This window comes from Miscanthus floridulus, chromosome 17, assembly GCF_019320115.1.
Source record: "Miscanthus floridulus cultivar M001 chromosome 17, ASM1932011v1, whole genome shotgun sequence".
NCBI classification, from domain to species: Eukaryota; Viridiplantae; Streptophyta; class Magnoliopsida; order Poales; family Poaceae; genus Miscanthus; species Miscanthus floridulus.
Genome location: NC_089596.1, coordinates 99,109,042 through 99,130,474, shown reverse-complemented (window position 1 = coordinate 99,130,474; position 21,433 = coordinate 99,109,042). Strand labels below are relative to the sequence as shown.

At 46.5% G+C, this 21,433-nt stretch overlaps 4 protein-coding genes across 4 annotated transcripts; 2 read left to right on the top strand and 2 right to left on the bottom strand.

The window, feature by feature from the left end:
* Positions 1–13,348: 13,348 nt before the first annotated feature.
* On the bottom strand, positions 13,349–14,215 carry LOC136516499 (photosystem I reaction center subunit VI, chloroplastic-like). The gene is made up of 2 exons (XM_066509902.1): positions 13,862–14,215; positions 13,349–13,767 (listed from the first exon to the last, which is right to left on the bottom strand). Exons 1-2 carry the CDS (start codon positions 14,117–14,119, stop codon positions 13,588–13,590), a joined length of 438 nt encoding a protein of 145 aa, XP_066365999.1. The 5' UTR covers positions 14,120–14,215; the 3' UTR covers positions 13,349–13,587.
* Positions 14,216–14,491: 276 nt separating this feature from the next.
* LOC136516497 (golgin candidate 5-like) lies at positions 14,492–20,641 on the top strand. Its single transcript, XM_066509899.1, has 4 exons — positions 14,492–15,315; positions 15,880–17,039; positions 17,366–17,437; positions 20,471–20,641. The coding sequence occupies exons 1-4, from the start codon at positions 15,171–15,173 to the stop codon at positions 20,504–20,506; spliced, it is 1,413 nt and encodes a 470-aa protein (XP_066365996.1). The 5' UTR covers positions 14,492–15,170; the 3' UTR covers positions 20,507–20,641.
* LOC136516498 (photosystem I reaction center subunit VI, chloroplastic) lies at positions 17,775–18,790 on the bottom strand. Its single transcript, XM_066509901.1, has 2 exons — positions 18,455–18,790; positions 17,775–18,360 (listed from the first exon to the last, which is right to left on the bottom strand). Exons 1-2 carry the CDS (start codon positions 18,710–18,712, stop codon positions 18,181–18,183), a joined length of 438 nt encoding a protein of 145 aa, XP_066365998.1. The 5' UTR covers positions 18,713–18,790; the 3' UTR covers positions 17,775–18,180.
* On the top strand, positions 20,524–21,345 carry LOC136516071 (uncharacterized). Its single transcript, XM_066509474.1, has one exon. It carries the CDS (start codon positions 20,524–20,526, stop codon positions 21,343–21,345), a length of 822 nt encoding a protein of 273 aa, XP_066365571.1.
* The last annotated feature ends 88 nt before the right edge of the window (positions 21,346–21,433 follow it).

Sequence of the window (21,433 nt, the reverse complement as noted above, 5' to 3'; positions counted from 1 at the left end):
GAGTTTGATTTGTGAGCCCCTGGCGTCTTTTTGCGAGGGTGCTCACTTGTTTGGACCTCCGTGCCTATCCTTTATCTTAAGGACAGGTGGTGTTTGCCTTGTGAGCCCCTAGCGTCTTTTGCGAGGGTGCTCACTTTTTTGGACCTCCGTGCCCATCCTTTGTCTTAAGGATGGGTGGAGTTTGCTTTGTGATCCCCTGGCGTCTTTTTGTGAGGGAGCTCATTTGTTTGGACCTCCACGTCCATCCTTTGTGTTAAGGATGGGTGGGGTTTGCTTTGTGAGCCCCTGGCGTCTTTTTGCGAGGGAGCTCATTTGTTTGGACCTCCGCACCCATCCTTTGTCTTAAGGACGGGTGGGGTTTGCTTTGTGAGTCCCTAGCGTCTTTTGCGAGGGAGCTCACTTTTTTGGACCTCCACACCCATCCTTTGTCTTAAGGATGGGTAGGGTTTGCTTTGTGAGCCCCTAGCATCTTTTTGTGAGGGAACTCATTTGTTTGGACCTCTGCGCCCATCCTTTGTCTTAAGGATGGGTGGGTTTTGCTTTGTGAGTGCTTAAGGAATGTTTTGTGCCGAGCGGGGGTTGTGCAGGGAAGCCTAGTTCGGTGCAAATCTTTACCTGTATTTTGTGGTGGTGAGGGTGGGTCAGCCTTGGGCCACCCGTTTTGGCGGATGTTGGATTTTAGGGGAATACATATTACATTAGATGGTATAGCAACTGCCTCATTAAAAAACCTTATGCCCCTTTGCAAGGAAAAAGAGTGTAGTGCTGAGCTTTTTACATTCTTGAATGAAAAAGGAAAATTACATTATGCGAGCGCTCGCTAAGGCGCCGCTACAGGGAGTATTTGTGAAGGTCATTGATGTTCCATGTGTGAGGGAGCTGGTTACCCTCGCTATTGTGGAGATTGTATGCCCCAGCTCTGGTTGTTTGAGTTGCCAAGTACGGGCTAAGCCATTTTAGTTGAAGCTTGCCTGCCATCTTGGCATTTTGGTTTCTGATGAGGACCATGTCTCCTAAATTGATTTAACAAGGGTTTACTTTCTTGTCTCTCCATCGGGCGGTTTCAACTTGATAAGAGTGAACGTTGTTGACTGCTTGGCATCTGAGTTCTTCTACAAGGTCTTTTGTTAGCTGCTCTTCATCTTGGGTGGTAGCTGCGTCTTTTGCGAAGGTGACTCTTGGTGACTTGTGTGTGAGTTCTTTCGGTAGGACAGCTTTTTCTCCGAAGAGGAGTTTGAAGGGAGTGAACTTTGTTGCCCTCGACTCGGAGGTGTTATGTGGCCCAATGACTGAAGTGAGCTCCTCTACCCATTTTCCTTTGGGTCTGCCATGTATTCTTTTTTAGATGCCTTGGAGGATTATGTCGTTTGCTCTTTCGACATGGTCATTGGATTGTGGGTGTCTTACTAAGGCAAAGCAAACCTTCATTCTGATCTGTAAGCAAAATTCTTTGAATACTTCACTACCAAATTGAGTCCCATTGTCCACTGTCAGTTCTCTTGGAACCCTAAATTGGCATATGAATTGTTGCCAAAAGAATTTTTTGATGGTCTATGAGGTTATAGTTGCTAATGGCTTTGCTTCTATCCATTTGGTGAAGTACTCAACGACGACTACTACATAGCGAAGGTTCCCTAGGGTTGTTGGCAGTGGTCCAACTATATCCATTGCCCATCACTGAAGGGGCTAGGTTGGGCAAATTAGGGTGGTTGGTTCCCCTGGTCTATTTGAATGTGTTACCGAAAGTTGGCAACCCTCACAGTGTTGCACTAGCGAGGCTGCGTTGTTGATTGCCGTTGGCCAGCAAAACCCTTGTCTGAATGTTTTTACAACTAGTGCTCTAGGTCCATTGTGGGATCCGCACGAGCCCTCATGTATCTCCTTTAGCAACTATTTTCCCTCGTGGAATGTGATGCATTTGAGCAGTGGGGTTGTTACGTTGTCCTTGTATAGCTCATCATTGATGATTCTGTACTCTCATGCCCTCTATTGTATCCTCTTTTCTTCCTCTTTAGTTTTTGGTTCATGGTATCCTTTGAGGTAGGCAACGATGGGCGTTCTCCCATCTTCGTTGTGTATTGTGTTGATGAGTTTTGGTGCTTTGACGTTCATTTCCACCGAGGGTTGACTGATGACTTCGTAGAAGATGTCTGAGGGTAAGGTGATACCTTGGGCTATGACTTTTGCTAGCTCACCGGCTTAGATATTTTCTAACCTAGGGATTAGTTTGGTTGTGATTCCCAGGAAGAAACCCTCGATTTTGCGGGTTGTGAGCAAGTATTTTTGTAGCTCAGGATCTCTGGCTTTGAAGCTTTTCTCGATGTGGCCTGAGATAACTTGGGAGTCAGTTTTGATAACTGCTCACCTTGGTGAGAGCGCGCAGAGCTTTGATAGAGCTAGGATGATTGCTTCATATTCTGTGGTATTGTTTGTGCACTAGAACTCTAGCCTTGCTGCGTATCTGAGTTTGATGCCGGACAGCGAGGTTAGAATTGCCATGATTCTGGCTCCTGCTGACCCCCATGCCCCATCTATGTGCACTGTCCAGATTAGTTTTGTGACCCCTCGTTGTATTGTAAGTGTCGGGCGTCCAGTCTATGACAAAGTCTGCGAGGGCTTGGGATTTGATTGCATTTCTTTCGACGAACTCTATTATGAAGTCATTGATTTTGGTGGCCCACTTTCCAATTCACCCTATGGCTTCTGGGTTCTTAAATATGTTGTCAAGTGGAAAACTCAAGGGTATGATGATCTTGTGTGCCTAGAAATAGTGCTTGAGTTTTCTGGAGGCCATAACGACTGCGTATGCTACCTTCTCCATCTCTATATAGAACTTTTTGGCGCCATCGAGGGTCTCAGATACATAATATACTGGTAGTTCCTTCTTCTGGTGCTCTTCTCGCTTTTCTCTTACTAGCATCGCACTGACAGTGTGGGGTGAGGCTACCACATAAAGGAGTGGTTCTCTAGGTTGAGGGCTAGCGAGGGTTGTGAGGTTGTGCAAGTAGACCTTTAGGTCATCGAAGGCCTTTTGCTATGCGGGTCCCTAGCTAAATGGATCTGTGTTTTTCAATACTTCGAAGAAAGGACCCTCGCTCCGTGGACCTTGAAATGAATCTATTTAGAGCGGCAAGCCTTCCGATGAGCCTTTGTGCCAGCTTTCTTGAGGTTGGAGGTTCCATATTGAGGATTGCATCAATTTTTTTCTGGGTTGGCCTCGATTCCTCTTGCTGAGATGAGACAGCCGAGCAGCTTTCCCTTGTTCATGCCAAACATGCCAAACATTTGATAGCCAGGTTGGGTATTTGACTGGCCGAATAACCCTCGCGTCTAGCAGACGTTGGACCTCTGCTTTGGCCACTAGCTTTCTTTCCTCAAACATCTTGCGAAGGTTTTGCTTGACTAGGGGGTGATTTTTGTTTACTTCGAGGATGTGCTCAATAATTGATTTGTCCACCCCTCAAAGGACTTTGACAGACCAGACGAAGATGTCATTGTTTTCACGTAGGAAGTGGATGAGCTCGCTCTCAGTTTTCTCATCCAACATAGCAGAGATGATGACTTGCTTGCTAGTGTTACCTTCAAACAGAGGCACTTCTTTGGTTTCTTCTACTAGCTTCGCCCAGGTTTGCTGTTCTGGTTCGTCGGGCGAAGGTTGCTTGACTTTTGGCTTTTCTTTGTTGAAGTTGTGTACATTTTTCTATCCTAGGGTGGCTGTTTCTTCTGTTATTCGAGCGAGGTATTGATCGTTGTATATGGTGATAACTCCCTTTGGTGGAGGGTAGTTTCATGCAAAGATAACCCGAGTGGAGAACAACGCTGAAAATGTTTGTGACCCCTCGACCAAAGATTGTGTTGTAGCTATATAGCATGTCAACTATGTTAAAGGTTATGTGCTCTGTCCTGCTATTGTTATGATTCTCGAAGGTTACTGGGAGTGTGATTTTTCCCATTGCTTTCACTTGCTTGCCCTCAAATCCATATAATGGGCGTCCTGCTGGTTGGAGAAGGTTTCTATCGAGTTTTATGTTGTCGAAGGTTGACGCAAATAAGATGTCGGCGAAGCTACCGGTATCGACTAGGATCCTTGTTACTACCTAGCCTGCTAGGTTTGTCTCGATGACCATCATGCCATTGTGGGGGTAGTCCCTCAGTTTGAGATCCGTGCTATCGAAGGTTATTGGGATATGAGACCACTGCAAATTCTTGTGGGGTCCTTCGGTAGCGATATGATGCCTACTTGTTGTTGTGGTTGGGTGGGCGGCGATGGTGGTAAGGCTAGATGCTGGCTTTGCATTTTGTGGTGGAGTGGGAGGGTAGGTGACCGTGTATGGTTGGTTGCTGGAACGATTGTTGTAGCTGAATGATGTTTGAGGGTTATCTAGGTGTTGTAATGATGATAGGAGGGATTGTAGCTGGCAAAGGTTGGGTATTTGTTGAGGTTGGTGTTGTAAAGGGATGTCGTAGTTTACTGGCATGTAATGGTATGGGGTGGTTGTGGGGGTGGGTTGTCTCCTTATGTAATTGATAGGTTTTGGAGGTCCGGAGGTGGCAGCTTGTTGTGCCTCTTTGTATTCTTTTTCCTTCATGAAACAGGCGCACTGTTTTATCGTGTGCCCCTTTCCTAGGTCGTAGAAATGGCAGTAAAGCTTCGCTGGGTCTCTTAGGTTGGGTCTATTTTGGGTATGATCTTTGTTATCATTTTGGCTGTTGGCGGGGGTTTGCTGAGGTCTTTGATTTGATTATTGTCTTTGGCGTTGTGGAGGGGTGGCCTCTATGGCGTTCACATTGATTGGGTCGTTGTAAGGGTATTGGTTGTGCTGTTGCGACCTTGGAGGAGGGCACGTCTGAGATCTCTGAGCTTCAATTTTTGTGCGAAAAATAGTGTCTGCTCTGCTGTACTTTTCCATGACTTTGTGCAACTTTGCAATGGTTTTTGGTGGCTTTCTTGTGAGCCTCAAGGAGCATGGTCCTGGTCTTACTCCGTTGACTGCTGCTAGGATTACTACATCATCTGTTATGTCTGGTGTTCTAGCTCTGAGCTAAATGAACCTTCGCCAGAAGTCTCAGAGGGGTTCTCTTTCGGATTGAGTGCAAGTGAATAGTTCCATAGGGTTATTGGCTGAAGGGCTGACACCTTTGAAGTTGTTGCACTGTTTTTCATGGAGGCTTCCCCAGGAGTCTATTGAGCCTGGCAGAAGGTTGTTGTACCAGCTTTGAGCGATGTCTTGTGCTATGATCATGAAGGACTTTGCCATGGTGTACTCGTCCCCTCCTATCGCTGCCACTGTAGCCTCGTAAGTCATTATGAATTGGTGAGGGTCTACGCTTCCATCATACCTTGGTAGATTTTGTGGTTTGTATTCAAGTGGCTAGCTTTTGGTTTGTAATATCTAGGTTAGAGGAGATTTTAGGTCGAATGGCATTGGCGGGGGTTGGTTTCTCTAGGGTTGTTGTATGGCTAGAGGGATGTATTCTGGGTAGATCTGGTGAAAGCGAGGGGTGGATTTGGGTGGGGAGGGGGTGGATTGTTGTTCAGCTCAGGCTCGTGGTCTGGATTATCTTCGAGGGCTGCCAAGTATTCATCCATTCTCCTGAGCTCCTCCCTGGCTTTGTCTGCCTTCTACCTAATGACATGCAAGCATGCCTACTGTAAGGGACCGTGACGCCTAAGAGGGGAGGGTGAATTAGGCAACTTAAAACTCTAACTCTAAACTATGGCCTCTTTTTCTATGCTTAGCAAAAACCTATGCAAAAGATAAACTATCTAAATATGCAACTACGGTTTTGCTAGTTGTTGCTATCTCTACCACAAAAAGGAGTTATGCAACCTAGGTTCCAAACCTATCAACTAGCATATCACTAAGCTAGGAAAGTAAAGCACAAACCAAGATTGCAATGAAAATGCGGAAGCTAAAGAGTAAGGTAGAGATATACAAACTCCCATCGATGACTCTGGTATTTTTACTGAGGTATCGAGAAGCACGCAAGCTTTCTCCTAGTCCTCATTGGAGCCCCTCGCAAGGAATCCCACGCAAGGGCCAAGCTCTTGATCGGGTAACTCTGTGGATAGCCCTGGGCCTTCCCCACGCACAAGTGGGTCTCCGGTGTGCCTTCCGGCAAGCCTCTCCTAGACCGCTCCTCGTCGTCTTCACTATCAAGCTTCTGGCTGAACCACCATGGGTCTTGTTCCCTTCGATACACGGTGGCGGCCACACCACAAACGCGGTTGGTGTGGTCTCGCAAGACTACAAGCCTCACCGAGTACAACAACGGTGTGCGCAAGCACCGAGTGATAAGAGGTGTGCAAACCTCACTAAACACTAGGCCTAAACCTAGAGCAAGCGCATAAGCGGTGGTCTAATCAGCCTAAGCACTTCGCAAAGTACCTACGCTAATCCCCTAATGAATCACTAAGCATTATGCAAGTGAAGATCACTAAAATGGTGTATCAACACCCTTGATATGTTTTCTTAGCTCTCCACTTCCCAAATGGCCGGTTGAGGGGTCTATTTATAGTCTCACAAGTGAGAACTAGCCGTTGGACCTGAGACCCAACTTTCTGCTAGTGACCGGACGCTGATCATGTCTCGATCAGACGCGTCCGGTCCTGGCGACCGTTGGAGCACGCGCGTTGATCGGACTCTAGGCCGAGTTCAGTCTCACTCGATCGGACGTGTTCGGTCACGCTGGCGCCGCTCTGGAACCTTTCTGGACATGATCGGACGCTACTTCTTGGTGCGTCTAGTCACGCTGAGAACGTTGCTGTTGACCATGAACAGTGAAGTCCATGTGTTTAGTCACTGCCTTGCTCAGCGTCCGGTCGCTGCTGCTGACAAGCAACTGATCGAACATGTTGGGTCCTCATAGGGTAGCGTCCGGTCACCTCCGCCGAGCTCGTTTCTTCATGATCTTGCGTCCAGCTTGGTTCCTATCTTCGTGCTTGGACTTTGCTTGATATCTTGGGTCTTCTCTTGTGCTTCTAGGGTCTTGCTTATGGTGTTGATCATGGGATCATCATGTCGCCTTCGTCCAAGTCACGTCTTGCACTCTATTGAACTACAAAACAATTACTTGCAAATTCTTTAGTCTAATTTGAGGTCCATTTTCCTTACACCTGCCTTTTTTGTGCTTCGACTCTACGTCTCCTTTCTTGGATTTCATCGTGTATTTGGTTTAGGGCTTCGAGGCCCCTCTCTTCGGCATCTTCGACGTTGTCTTGGTGCACCATGCCGGCCTCGTCAACTCTAGGTGGGTTGTGTTGGGGATTGGCTTCAGTCCCAGCAGGAAGGGGCCTCTCTAGATCGGCCATGAGCTTCATCGTCCGTATGGTGGGCCAGGGTAGGGTGGCGCCCCTTCCTCCTTCTGTGGAGGTTCCTACAACCATTTCCCCCGTGTGAGGGTGGAGGATCTCTGTTGGTGGTGGTGGTTCTCCTACTGCTGGAGGCCATTGGGTGAGATATTTGTGGTATGATAGGGTCCCCACGGATGGCGCCAACTGTGGGGTCACTACAAGCCTCTTGCCCTCGCTGAGGAGCACGGGGGGAGAGGCCGAGGATTTCCCACATGGGAGCGACAGAGCTGTCACTTAGGGACGAGCGAGGGTAGTGGAATGCGAGGCAATGAAAAAATGCGGATTAAATGTCCATTAAATTGTCCAGAAAAGACTCTCCCCTTTCTTACACGAGCGCCCTGGGTATTTATAGACTATACCCAGGGACGCGGTGGAATCACACTAGGGTTAGACCCCAGAGGGTGAGCGCTATACAATAACCAAGGGTACGGCGATAATCTTCTTTCCGTGGCCAACCACTCCTAGGCCCAATCGCCTTGACGGGGCCGTCACCGCCGTCGGGATGGTCCCCTCTCGCGGTGGGTGCCAAACCTTCGCGCATTCCAGGCGAGGGTTCGCCCGCTGCCACCGTCCTACTGCCTTCTCGCCACACTCCTTCAGCACGATCGACCTTCGGACGTGTCACCTGAACACATGGATGGAACACGTTGAGCATGAAACCCTCACTGTGGGGGTGAACATCCACAACAAGGTAGGTTAGTTTGGCTAGCAGTGGGTCGAGGGTCAGGGGAGGAGCGGTGCCGGGGGGACCTCCCCCCAACAGGAAATCTACACCGCATCAATTGTCCCCCTCTCCTGTACATTTCCTAAGGCCAGTCGTAACGAGAGTTTCATATGAGATTTTAATAGGCATTAAACATGCTCACAACTTAGCAAAATATGTTGACATGACAAAATCTATATCTATAGCTAATAATAAAGAGGCAAAATTTCTTGCCATTTTTTTCGTCCATTCATTTTTTTCGTCTGTCTCCCTCTAACTACTAGACAATGGAGAGTTTCTTTGATCTGGACTTATATATATAATCTGTGCTCATATGAGTTATAATAGTTCGCATCTAGCGCGACACGGAGTTCGATTCCAAGATGTATTGGGCCATATATGTGACACGGACTCATGAACTGTCCTCATAAAAGTTGGAAAAACTTGCGTTTAATAATAATTTTTAGTCCAGTTTTCCACGTGTTCGCTCACCTATGGTTATTTTTGTCCGACTATTTTTTTTCATATCCGTTCATTTTTTCTCTTTTCTATTTCGTTTGCAATTGGCTTTTCTCTTCGTTGTTTCACGTGTCCGTTTAGGTTTGTTTTTGGCGTTCGTTCTATTTCCCATGTCCGTTATGCTTTTTCTTTGATTTTTTTCTGTTCTTTCTCATTCTTTTTTCTATTTTTTCTAGAGGAGTATCTTCGGTCCTTTTCTTCTGTGTCCATTTTGTAATTTTTTTCTGCTGTTCTTCTTTTCTTAATTATATCCTGTTTTTCATATAAACATAAAAAATAAAATTAAAAATAGTATTATGAGCCTTTGAATCTTTATTCTTTTTTTTATCTCCAATCTAATAAATAAACATTCTCGTCATTAGATTTTTTATGTAGTTTAAATTAGAAATAAAAATTATTTTTATTAAAACTTGGATCAATCAATGGTCTGACTAATGAAGCCGTGAACTAAAATCTTGAGTAGTTTGTTGTCCAATCTAATCTATATTTGTTGACTTGATTGATATTAGAGGGTGAAGGTATTCTTTCAACTGTCTTTTCTTACTTCTCACAATACCCTTGCGCTTCTCTCTACCCCGTTCATGACTTGGACACATGCCCATATGAGTTAGAACAATACTCGTCCAACAACGATGCTGAATCTTCACTCCGCCCCGCATGTGAGTTGTACTCACAACCCCATGCTCATATGAATTAGAACAACATGTGTCCAATAATGATATAGTGTTCGACTACAAGATGTGTCCAACAATGCTAAAACGTCCGACTCCAACATGTATTAGGATAGATGATGTGATTCTTAGACAAATCTTTGAATCGCAAGTCGTTTAGGTGACTAGCTATCCATAAGCTGTAGGTTCGGTTGCAACACACATACACAATTTACTATAAATATTCTATTATGACTCTTTGAACCTTGACCTTTCTCTAATAAACAAATATTAGATATTTTTCATGTGTTCTTCAAGGAAATCGCGAAACTTGATATTTAACTCTACCGACACATGGATAGTATCGAAACTAAAGTTATATAATATTCACGAGTACATATTTATGTCTTTACAATGAGAGAAAAATCAATCAAAATTCTATTTTAATTTGATATATGGATTTAATAAAGCATTGTCATATTATTACCAATATTAATTTATATTATGGTTGTCAGAGACTTCATAAAATAAGTTATAAATAAAAAATCTAACACACACACACACACACACACACACACACACACACACACACACACACACACACACACACACATATATATATATATATATATATATATATATATATATATATATATATATATATATATATATATATATATATATATATATATATAGCTTTTTCCTTCTGTTGCAACGCACAGACATATTTGCTAGTATAAATAGAGAGAGAGAGATGATCCAAGTTTCATAGAAATATAAAACTAGTCAACATGGTTTACAACATATGGGAGTCTTAAAAACTAGGACATGAAACCCTAAACACCTCCTCAGCACATTCACGGCTCTTTGCTACTAGCACCTGTCGGACCGATGTGGTCTTCTGTGGGAAGACCCAAGGTTCGACACTCTTCACTAGGTGATGCCGTGGTGATGTCTATTGCCGGAGATTGACAAGGCAAGGCAATGTAACGTTCAATTCAAAACTTTATAAAATTGTTTCGGCCTCACGTGGGCTGGTATTGGGCCGATTACAAATGTATTAATCCAGGTGGGGGATGATCTTTCTTTGTTGGCCTTAAAACAGGTTAATAAAACTCAGATATTCATGTATTTTTTTTATAAACTTGATAAAAAAATCAAAGAAATTTGACTTAGCAGCAAGTCAAAGTCAGCTGCTATAATTTATAATGGATGGAGTACACATCATATTTAATTTGTTGCATCATTGGAACACAGACAAAATGCAGCATGCTGTTTTTCCAAGCCCCCAAATAAAATCAAAGTCATGTAGCTTTTCTTCTAATAAATTAGCCTGGTGAAACTATTGCCGACTTTTCGTAAAAAGGTTATTAGTTGCTCCTAGAGCACGTAGGTAGCGGCATCGTCTTATGTAGCATGCTCATTTGTGATGGCACGTAGTTCTTCGTGAGGATGCAAAATATAATGCTTAGCAATTTTCTGGGTGGAGTCTAGAGGTGGAGTCATAATTTTGATGCTTCAGCTCCAGCTCCCACTTCTGTGGTACTAGAGCTGGCGGCGGCGGCAAACGTGGCCTAAGATTGTATATAATTGTATAGCTTCAGGTTTCATGTTGATCATCTTTTTTTTTTGTGGCGTGACAATTTTTGGGCTCACATTTGTCTACCCACTTCAATGAAGAGATGATTAGGTGAATGTATTTGTAGATGGGTGACTGTATACGTTTTTTTTTATAAAATGAAATTTACACAACTGTGGATGTATTCATGGATGTTTTTCCCCAAAATATCTGTAATAAAGTCATCACTATACGTACTTGGTTGATATGTGGCCTGTTTGGTTGGGTTTCAAAGCTTGCCAACTGTTTGCGGTCCATAGCGACAACATTTTACCACCAACTAAGATCCAAAAGAGAGGAAACTAAGCATGGCTTACACATTTATGTTATCACTTTGACCCATTTCCACTTGTATTGGAAGACTATTATTTTACAGGACATATACACGAATATGGTGGAAAAGGTGACAAAAATACGCCATCAGACAAAGCGTAATGCATATCCTACACCAAAGAATAAAGCAAAAGCCCAACTACACAACGAACCAGGGGTGAGCACCGATGTGGAAGGAGCCCAGGCCCAGCCACCAGCCCACCCCGGCAAAGGCGGTGGCCAGGCGAGCCAGCCAGGGTGCGGCCGCACCCTGGGTGCGCCCGCACCCCAGGCGGTGCGGTTCGGGCCCAACTTCCACCGTCGGTTGCATGGCGCCATGTAAGGCTGGGCAAAAATAACCGAGAACCGAGAACCGAAAATTTCGGTTCCTTATTCGGTTCCTGAAATTGAAGAACCAAAATAACCGAAGAAAATTCGGTTCCTACTCTCGGTTAACCGAATTAACCGAAAGAACCGAATTACATGAATTATACTTCACTTACTTGTATTTTGTAGGATTATGTGTAGTGTTTTATATTTGAACTGTTATATATGTGTGTTACTATATTGCTATTGTTTTCTTATATATTATTATTATTAAAAATGAATATAGTGTTGCATAAATTTGCCTTAGAACAAGTATATTTATTATTGTCTTGAGGTCTTCTGAAAAAATTCGGTTAGTTCGGTTAGAACCGGAACCGAACCGAAATAACCGAGAACCGAAATGCTCGGTTCCTAAATTTTTTTGGAACCGATCGGTTCCCGTTTTGTAGGAACCGAATTTCTTCGATAACCGAAGGAACCGAACCGAAACCGAACCGAGAACCGAACGCCCACCCTGAGCGCCATGTAGAGGCGGTTTTGAGATGTTTCCCAAACCGACCTCAACATGTATAAATAGAGGGTGTAGGTGCTCCTTCAATACACACCACACACTCAATAGCCTCTCTTCCTCCACACTTGTATCTTTTTAGTTTTGTTGGAGCAAGACAAGTTTCATTGGAGAGCTTGAACCTCTAGGGGCAATCTTAGTATGAATAATATGGAGTCCCCTTATATTCTTGTTCTTATATTATCAATATAGCTATGTTATGAAACTAGAGCTAAGTTCTTATGTTATTCATTTAGCATATAGAACTTTATGCTTAATCTTTCATACATACATGTTTAGACCAAGACCTAAATTGAGGTAGAAGGTTCTACTTTAAGATTAGTTTTGGTCGTTATATTCTTGCGGATTCGTCGTTCATCCCCGTGACGGATGTTCTAGTAAGAGGACTCCTGATAAAGACGGAAGTTCCTGGCTATCGCTAGACTAGTAACCAATAGCGTAGACATGGTGTCTATGTTAGAAGTTGCCTTCGTTTGTCTTGTATCCCACGGTTGAGGGGTAGGCGGTAGGTGGTGACAGGCCTGTCCATCCTTCATAATTCCCCACGTTCGGATACGGCGTAGAGTTGTAGGCCGGCAACTCTTGGCAGAGCAGTTTTCACCGGTACCCGAAGTAAGTTTATAGTGACCAAAGCTATCTTAACTTAGGATCTCTACCATTAGAAATTCATGTATTTGTATGATCTGCTAATTTTAACATAGCTATATAAGATAAGACTGCTCCAATTTAGGTTTATTTTTATTTTTTTATTCTTTCTTTTATCTTTATCTTTGAGATTGGCTTGAGTGTGTGTGTCACACTATCCAATATTTATCCTTGCTTACCCCTGTTATGGACTTTGGTCTACTATGCAGTCATGTTATCTTGTTCATATCCTTATTAGAGACTTTTACACCATGCCTTCGTTTGGGAAAATATAAATGAACGATACTCGAATACTTCTGGGTGAAATGATCCAACGATATAGTCGTGTGCTTACGGAATATTTCTGCATGTGTTCAGAAATATCGTCATGGCGTTTTTGGTACCATTGCTAGGAAACATCAATCCTAGTGGTGACGCTAAGAAACGCCAACACCAACCAAAATTAAGATAAACCTATAAACTTTGGCTATTAATTGATTCATTACAAAAAAAAAATTGGCAATACCAATATTTACGGCCAAAATCATGGTAACCTATATTTTTCGTCCTAATTTTGGCATGTCTTGATTTTGGTTGGACGAGTTTTGGAACCAACAAAACAGGCCCAGTCCCATAATAACAAAGATGACATAAAAAACATATTATCTGCAGGTTATACGAGGCACACAACACCATTTTTTATTTTCCAAGTAATTGTGATCTTTTATAATGGCAAATAGATAAAAGGCTCTTTTAATCGTATGCCAAAGAGTACACAATACCAGCATCACAAATATACCAAGTTATGAACAGCGTAACAGGCAGGGGTGGCGAGTGGAGTGCGACCGACCGGAGCTAGCAGTACAAAGCAAGCTACTACTAGACCATGCAATGCAAATGAAGGAGCTGAGCTTAGATCTTGCCGCGCGGGCCCGGCTGCGGCGGCTGCTGGGGCCCCTTCTTGATCGGCAGGAGGTCCGGCGACGCTGACGCGCTGACGTAGGCCAGCAGGGAGCCGCCGCCCAGCAGCAGGAACTTGAGTAGCAGGCCTCTCTTGGTGAACGGAGCCGCGAACGTCTCAAAGGACTTGCTCTGGTGATGTGAAGCACGCAGAGAGATCAGATCACCCAGAAAACATCAAACGTAAGTTTAGTTTGCGTAACATAGCTTAAGGATCATGGAGCACCTGGAGCGGGTTGTAGGGCGAGGGCGCGTCGGAGCCGTAGAGGTCCCACTGCCCGGTGGTGTTGCCGATGTCCTCGAGGTCGAAGTAGACGCTCTTGTCGCCGTACTTGGCCACCACGGCGGCCCTGCGGGTGGAGCGGCAGGCGGCGCGGGCCGACGGCCTGCTGGCGACGGCGAGCTTCCTGCCGGAGATGGAGCTGCCGGAGAGGCCCTTCACGGCCACGGGCTGCACGGAGACGGCGGCGGCGAGGGAGGCCATGGCGCGCGCACTAGCTGTTGTTGGTCACTGATGTCCCAGTGCGTACGTGCACAAACTTAATCCGGTGGATCGTATCGTGCTGAGGATTTGGGATTTGTTTGGGAGGTTGTGGCCGCCTCGCATGGCGCGAAGATGGCCGAGAGACCCATAGGGAGGGTGCCACGTGGCCTGCTCTGGATAGGCTTATCCTCATCTCCTGATTCTGCTGCGAGCTGACTTGGCAATATGGAGCCCGGTTGGCTACTCCTCTTTTTTTTTTTTTTTTGATGAGGATCTGTTCTGCTTCTGTAGTTTTTGTTTGTGCTTGGGCCTGTCCACCTGCAGCCTGATCCAACCGTCTCGCAGGCCGAACGGGCCAAAAACCTCTGTTGGGTTGGATCTCAACAAGGGAGTGCACGCCGAAACAGCCCATGCGGCGACTTGTCGACAAGGTCCACGCTACCTTGTACTGTACGGCGCACCGGTTGGTTGGCCCTGGTAGGCAGCGTGCACTGGTGATGACGCAGCTGGAGCGACGGGACGAGCCGCACCCGCACCGCGGATTCGTCTTCCTCGTTCAGGCCGAGATCCACTGCTCACTGCACCGAGCCGAGAGCGGGGGTAGGCGGGCGCGCGCGCGGGCGGGCGATCACCGACGCCGACGCGGCGCCCCCACGCGCCAACGGCCAAACGCACTCTCTTCCCCCTCTCCGTCGTGCTCCCCGACCCAACCCAACCCTATGCACTCCAGCCCCCCGCAGCTACATCTCCCCTCCCGCCTCGCCAGTCGTCACCGCACGGCGGGAGCTCGCCGAAGAGCTTCCTCCACTACCGCGCCCGCCTCCGCGTCCGCGTCGGCTCGCCCCCCGTCCCCGCCCCTCGTAGTTTCAGCTGATTTAGTCAGCGAGGCGAGGTTGCGGTGGCCAGATCCCGCTCCCGCCCGCGCGCCCGCGTCTCTGCGTGTGGGCGGTGGATTGGCTGCGCGGGTCACTAGATCTATGCCCGAGATCTAGGGCGCCAGCTGCGGTGGTGGAGGCCGTGGGCTGGTGGCGATCGGAGGCCGGGGACAGGGATGGCGTGGTGGTCCGGGAAGGTATCGCTCGGCGGCCTGCAGGACATCGCCGGAGCCGTCAACAAGATCAGCGAGAGCGTGAAGAACATCGAGAAGAACTTCGACAGCGCGCTCGGCCTAGAGGAGAAGCGCGACGATGAGGAAGGTACGTACGACATGGAGACACTAATGCTACAACCTTCTGTGTCCTGCCATTCGCCTAATTCAGTGTATTGGGGGTGCATTGGTGCGTGGTAGCCTGTGTATTAACATTGTAACTGTTGATATGTCACTGTGATGGGGTGGTCAATGGTGTTAGTGGTTATGTTCAATTGATATTTGGCAGATCCGTGTTTGTGGAGAATGAAATGTGTTCATTGATTAGTATCACTGGATTTTGACAAAAAAAATGCGCCTATCATCTGTTTATTTTCCACGTTTAGTCAAAGTTCAGTTTATTAGTCTGTTGAATCCTGTACTATTGATTGGTCTAGGCATATTTTCAAACTTATGTCCTCTTACAAGTGTTGGAACTGTAACACTTTTTTCACTCTGTCTGAGTTACTGATATCCGTAGGATTGATTGGTTTAGGCGGTTCAAGCAATGACTTTATGCATGCCTGTTTTTCACTGATTGCTAGTGCTGGCTAAGAGCTTCCCAATGGAAGCATTGTATTTTTTATTACATGGCCATCTGCGTGCTCAAATAAAATGTTTTTTGGTAATGCAGCATCAGGGTCGCGGACATCCAACTCTGATAGAATAGGATTCTTCAATCCTGTCATGGCTTTCATGGGACACAATGGTGAGGAGGATGGCACTGAGGTATCAGAAAAGCCAGAATCTCCAAAGAATCTGTCAGCAGAGGAAGAAAATCATAGCACCCCAACTAAGAAACAGATATCTGAGGTAGATCCTTCTGAAGTAACAGGAACAACATCTCCAAAACACCCTTCAAAATCGGAAGAAGCTCATAGTATCTCCAATGAGTCACCTGTTTCTAAGGCAGATGTTTCTGAGCAGTCTATGACACCACAAACTCCAACACATCCTTCAGTAGCAGAAGGAAAAATTGATGGCTCCACTGAGGCCCCTGCATCTAAGGTGGGTGATGGTGAACCACCAGAAACATCACAATCTCCAGGACATCCTTCAACAGTGGAAGAAAACCAGGACCATCAAGATAGCAAACATTCTGGTCCCAGTGATGAAGCAGAGCCAAATCAGCTTAGAGAGTCTGCCGGAGACTTACCTGATGGTAGTGCATCTTCTTCGCCTACCAAAATAGATAAATCAGGTGACACCAAAACAGGGGAATCTATTCATACAGGAAAGGAAGACACATCTGATGGGAACTCCTCTCAGTCACAACCAGCAGAATCCACGCTAGCTAGTTCAGATAATATAACTGAAGCTGAGGACAAGATTGCTCAAGAATATGATGCCCCAAAAGAACTTAGTGGCCCACTAGAGAATAGCGATACAGTAGATAGAGTTACTCATCTTGAAGTCAAATTACATGATGGCGATATTAATACCGAAAAAAGTGAGGAAGAAAGCAATAAGATGGAGGCAGGGGAAGCATCTGTTGTTGCACAGGAGGATAATGTAATGGAGCAACCTGAAGACTTAACGTCAAAGTCCATAACTGCAGCGCATGATTCACATTTGCAGAACGAGTCAGTGGTCAGTTCGACAGATGTACCTGCTGGACTAGGGGGAGTAGGTCCTGCAAGTGATTTTACAAAAGAAGAAAAGATTCTAGAATCTGTTAGAAGCACAGATTCTCAGATTCTGAACTCTGTTGTTTCTGTCGCTGAGCTAGAGAAATTAAGACGTGAAATGAAGATGATGGAAGCTGCATTGCAAGGTGCTGCAAGGCAGTCACAGGTATCATTTCCACATGCCCAAATCTCTGTGGTAGCAATTCAGTTAAAGCTTGTGGAGTTGTACTCTATGAAAGGTACTCCACATGGGAGTGAACCTTTTAAATCTGTGAATTCATACGTTTTTGTGGAGAATAAGGGAAGCATTTTTTTTAATCAAAATAAGGGAAGCATTTTAGTAATTCTGTACGGTTCATGTTTTATAATTGTTGCATGGACATTAGTACAGTTGAAACATTTAATAGGTCCTGGTCCCATGTGTCATTTGGTTGCAACATACCCAGCTCTTTGATATTCATTGTGGCTAACAGCATGTAATTCTTTCTACAGTCCAAAGCTGATGAAATTGCAAGGTTGATGAATGAGAATGAACAACTAAAATCAACAATCGATGATCTCAAGGTATGTTTGTAAGCATATTTTCCATCTTTTGCCTTGCAGCAGCAGTTATTATAATGTCTGAATTTAGTACTTCCTGCTAATTTTAGTAAATAAAACTCTGTGAAAAATAAAGAAGATGAATGTTGAAAAAGTATTCTCTGTATTAATCATTAGTGCTGTAGAGCACTTACACATTTTAAATTTTTTGATTGATCGGTACCATTGATCGTCATGGCGTTTTTGGTACCATTGCTAGGAAACATCAATCCCAGTGGTGACGCTAAGAAACGCCAACACCAACCAAAATTAAGATAAACCTATAAACTTTGGCTATTAATTGATTCATTACAAAAAAAAATTGGCAATACCAATATTTACGGCCAAAATCATGGTAACCTATATTTTTCGTCCTAATTTTGGCATGTCTTGATTTTGGTTGGACGAGTTTTGGAACCAACAAAACAGGCCCAGTCCCATAATAACAAAGATGACATAAAAAACATATTATCTGCAGGTTATACGAGGCACACAACACCATTTTTTATTTTCCAAGTAATTGTGATATTTTATAATGGCACATAGATAAAAGGCTCTTTTAATCGTATGCCAAAGAGTACACAATACCAGCATCACAAATATACCAAGTTATGAACAGCGTAACAGGCAGGGATGATGATCCATGGCGAGTGGAGTGCGACCGACCGGAGCTAGCAGTACAAAGCAAGCTACTACTAGACCATGCAATGCAAATGAAGGAGCTGAGCTTAGATCTTGCCGCGCGGGCCCGGCTGCGGCGGCTGCTGGGGCCCCTTCTTGATCGGCAGGAGGTCCGGCGACGCTGACGCGCTGACGTAGGCCAGCAGGGAGCCGCCGCCCAGCAGCAGGAACTTGAGTAGCAGGCCTCTCTTGGTGAACGGAGCCGCGAACGTCTCAAAGAACTTGCTCTGGTGATGTGAAGCACGCAGAGAGATCAGATCACCCAGAAAACATCAAACATAAGTTTAGTTTGCGTAACATAGCTTAAGGATCATGGAGCACCTGGAGCGGGTTGTAGGGCGAGGGCGCGTCGGAGCCGTAGAGGTCCCACTGCCCGGTGGTGTTGCCGATGTCCTCGAGGTCGAAGTAGACGCTCTTGTCGCCGTACTTGGCCACCACGGCGGCCCTGCGGGTGGAGCGGCAGGCGGCGCGGGCCGACGGCCTGCTGGCGACGGCGAGCTTCCTGCCGGAGATGGAGCTGCCGGAGAGGCCCTTCACGGCCACGGGCTGCACGGAGACGGCGGCGGGGAGGGAGGCCATGGCGCGCGCACTGGCTGTTGTTGGTCACTGATGTCCCAGTGCGTACGTGCACAAACTTAACCCGGTGGATCGTATCGTGCTGAGGATTTGGGATTTGTTTGGGAGGTTGTGGCCGCCTCGCATGGCGCGAAGATGGCCGAGAGACCCATAGGGAGGGTGCCACGTGGCCTGCTCTGGATAGGCTTATCCTCATCTCCTGATTCTGCTGCGAGCTGACTTGGCAATACCAACATGGAGCCCGGTTGGCTACTCCTCTCTTCTTTTTTTTTTTTTTTGATGAGGATCTGTTCTGCTTCTGTAGTTTTTGTTTGTGCTTGGGCCTGTCCACCTGCAGCCTGATCCAAACGTCTCGCAGGCCGAACGGGCCCAAAACCTCTGTTGGGTTGGATCTCAACAAGGGAGTGCACGCCGAAACAGCCCATGCGGCGACTTGTCGACAAGGTCCACGCTACCTTGTACTGTACGGCGCACCGGTTGGTTGGCCCTGGTAGGCAGCGTGCACTGGTGATGACGCAGCTGGAGCGACGGGACGAGCCGCACCCGCACCGCGGATTCGTCTTCCTCGTTCAGGCCGAGATCCACTGCTCACTGCACCGAGCCGAGAGCGGGGGTAGGCGGGCGCGCGCGCGGGCGGGCGATCACCGACGCCGACGCGGCGCCCCCACGCGCCAACGGCCAAACGCACTCTCTTCCCCCTCTCCGTCGTGCTCCCCGACCCAACCCAACCCTACGCACTCCAGCCCCCCGCAGCTACATCTCCCCTCCCGCCTCGCCAGTCGTCACCGCACGGCGGGAGCTCGCCGAAGAGCTTCCTCCACTACCGCGCCCGCCTCCGCGTCCGCGTCGGCTCGCCCCCCGTCCCCGCCCCTCGTAGTTTCAGCTGATTTAGTCAGCGAGGCGAGGTTGCGGTGGCCAGATCCCGCTCCCGCCCGCGCGCCCGCGTCTCTGCGTGTGGGCGGTGGATTGGCTGCGCGGGTCACTAGATCTATGCCCGAGATCTAGGGCGCCAGCTGCGGTGGTGGAGGCCGTGGGCTGGTGGCGATCGGAGGCCGGGGACAGGGATGGCGTGGTGGTCCGGGAAGGTATCGCTCGGCGGCCTGCAGGACATCGCCGGAGCCGTCAACAAGATCAGCGAGAGCGTGAAGAACTTCGACAGCGCGCTCGGCCTAGAGGAGAAGCGCGACGATGAGGAAGGTACGTACGACATGGAGACACTAATGCTACAACCTTCTGTGTCCTGCCATTCGCCTAATTCAGTGTATTGGGGGTGCATTGGTGCGTGGTAGCCTGTGTATTAACATTGTAACTGTTGATATGTCACTGTGATGGGGTGGTCAATGGTGTTAGTGGTTATGTTCAATTGATATTTGGCAGATCCGTGTTTGTGGAGAATGAAATGTGTTCATTGATTAGTATCACTGGATTTTGACAAAAAAAATGCGCCTATCATCTGTTTATTTTCCACGTTTAGTCAAAGTTCAGTTTATTAGTCTGTTGAATCCTGTACTATTGATTGGTCTAGGCATATTTTCAAACTTATGTCCTCTTACAAGTGTTGGAACTGTAACACTTTTTTCACTCTGTCTGAGTTACTGATATCCGTAGGATTGATTGGTTTAGGCGGTTCAAGCAATGACTTTATGCATGCCTGTTTTTCACTGATTGCTAGTGCTGGCTAAGAGCTTCCCAATGGAAGCATTGTATTTTTTATTACATGGCCATCTGCGTGCTCAAATAAAATGTTTTTTGGTAATGCAGCATCAGGGTCGCGGACATCCAACTCTGATAGAATAGGATTCTTCAATCCTGTCATGGCTTTCATGGGACACAATGGTGAGGAGGATGGCACTGAGGTATCAGAAAAGCCACAATCTCCAAAGAATCTGTCAGCAGAGGAAGAAAATCATAGCACCCCAACTAAGAAACAGATATCTGAGGTAGATCCTTCTGAAGTAACAGGAACAACATCTCCAAAACACCCTTCAAAATCGGAAGAAGCTCATAGTATCTCCAATGAGTCACCTGTTTCTAAGGCAGATGTTTCTGAGCAGTCTATGACACCACAAACTCCAACACATCCTTCAGTAGCAGAAGGAAAAATTGATGGCTCCACTGAGGCCCCTGCATCTAAGGTGGGTGATGGTGAACCACCAGAAACATCACAATCTCCAGGACATCCTTCAACAGTGGAAGAAAACCAGGACCATCAAGATAGCAAACATTCTGGTCCCAGTGATGAAGCAGAGCCAAATCAGCTTAGAGAGTCTGCCGGAGACTTACCTGATGGTAGTGCATCTTCTTCGCCTACCAAAATAGATAAATCAGGTGACACCAAAACAGGGGAATCTATTCATACAGGAAAGGAAGACACATCTGATGGGAACTCCTCTCAGTCACAACCAGCAGAATCCACGCTAGCTAGTTCAGATAATATAACTGAAGCTGAGGACAAGATTGCTCAAGAATATGATGCCCCAAAAGAACTTAGTGGCCCACTAGAGAATAGCGATACAGTAGATAGAGTTACTCATCTTGAAGTCAAATTACATGATGGCGATATTAATACCGAAAAAAGTGAGGAAGAAAGCAATAAGATGGAGGCAGGGGAAGCATCTGTTGTTGCACAGGAGTAAGCCTGGGCGTTCGGGTTAGCCGATTTTTTCGGGTCGGGTAATTCGGGTAATTTAAAATTCGGGTAATAAAAATTGCTACCCGATATTA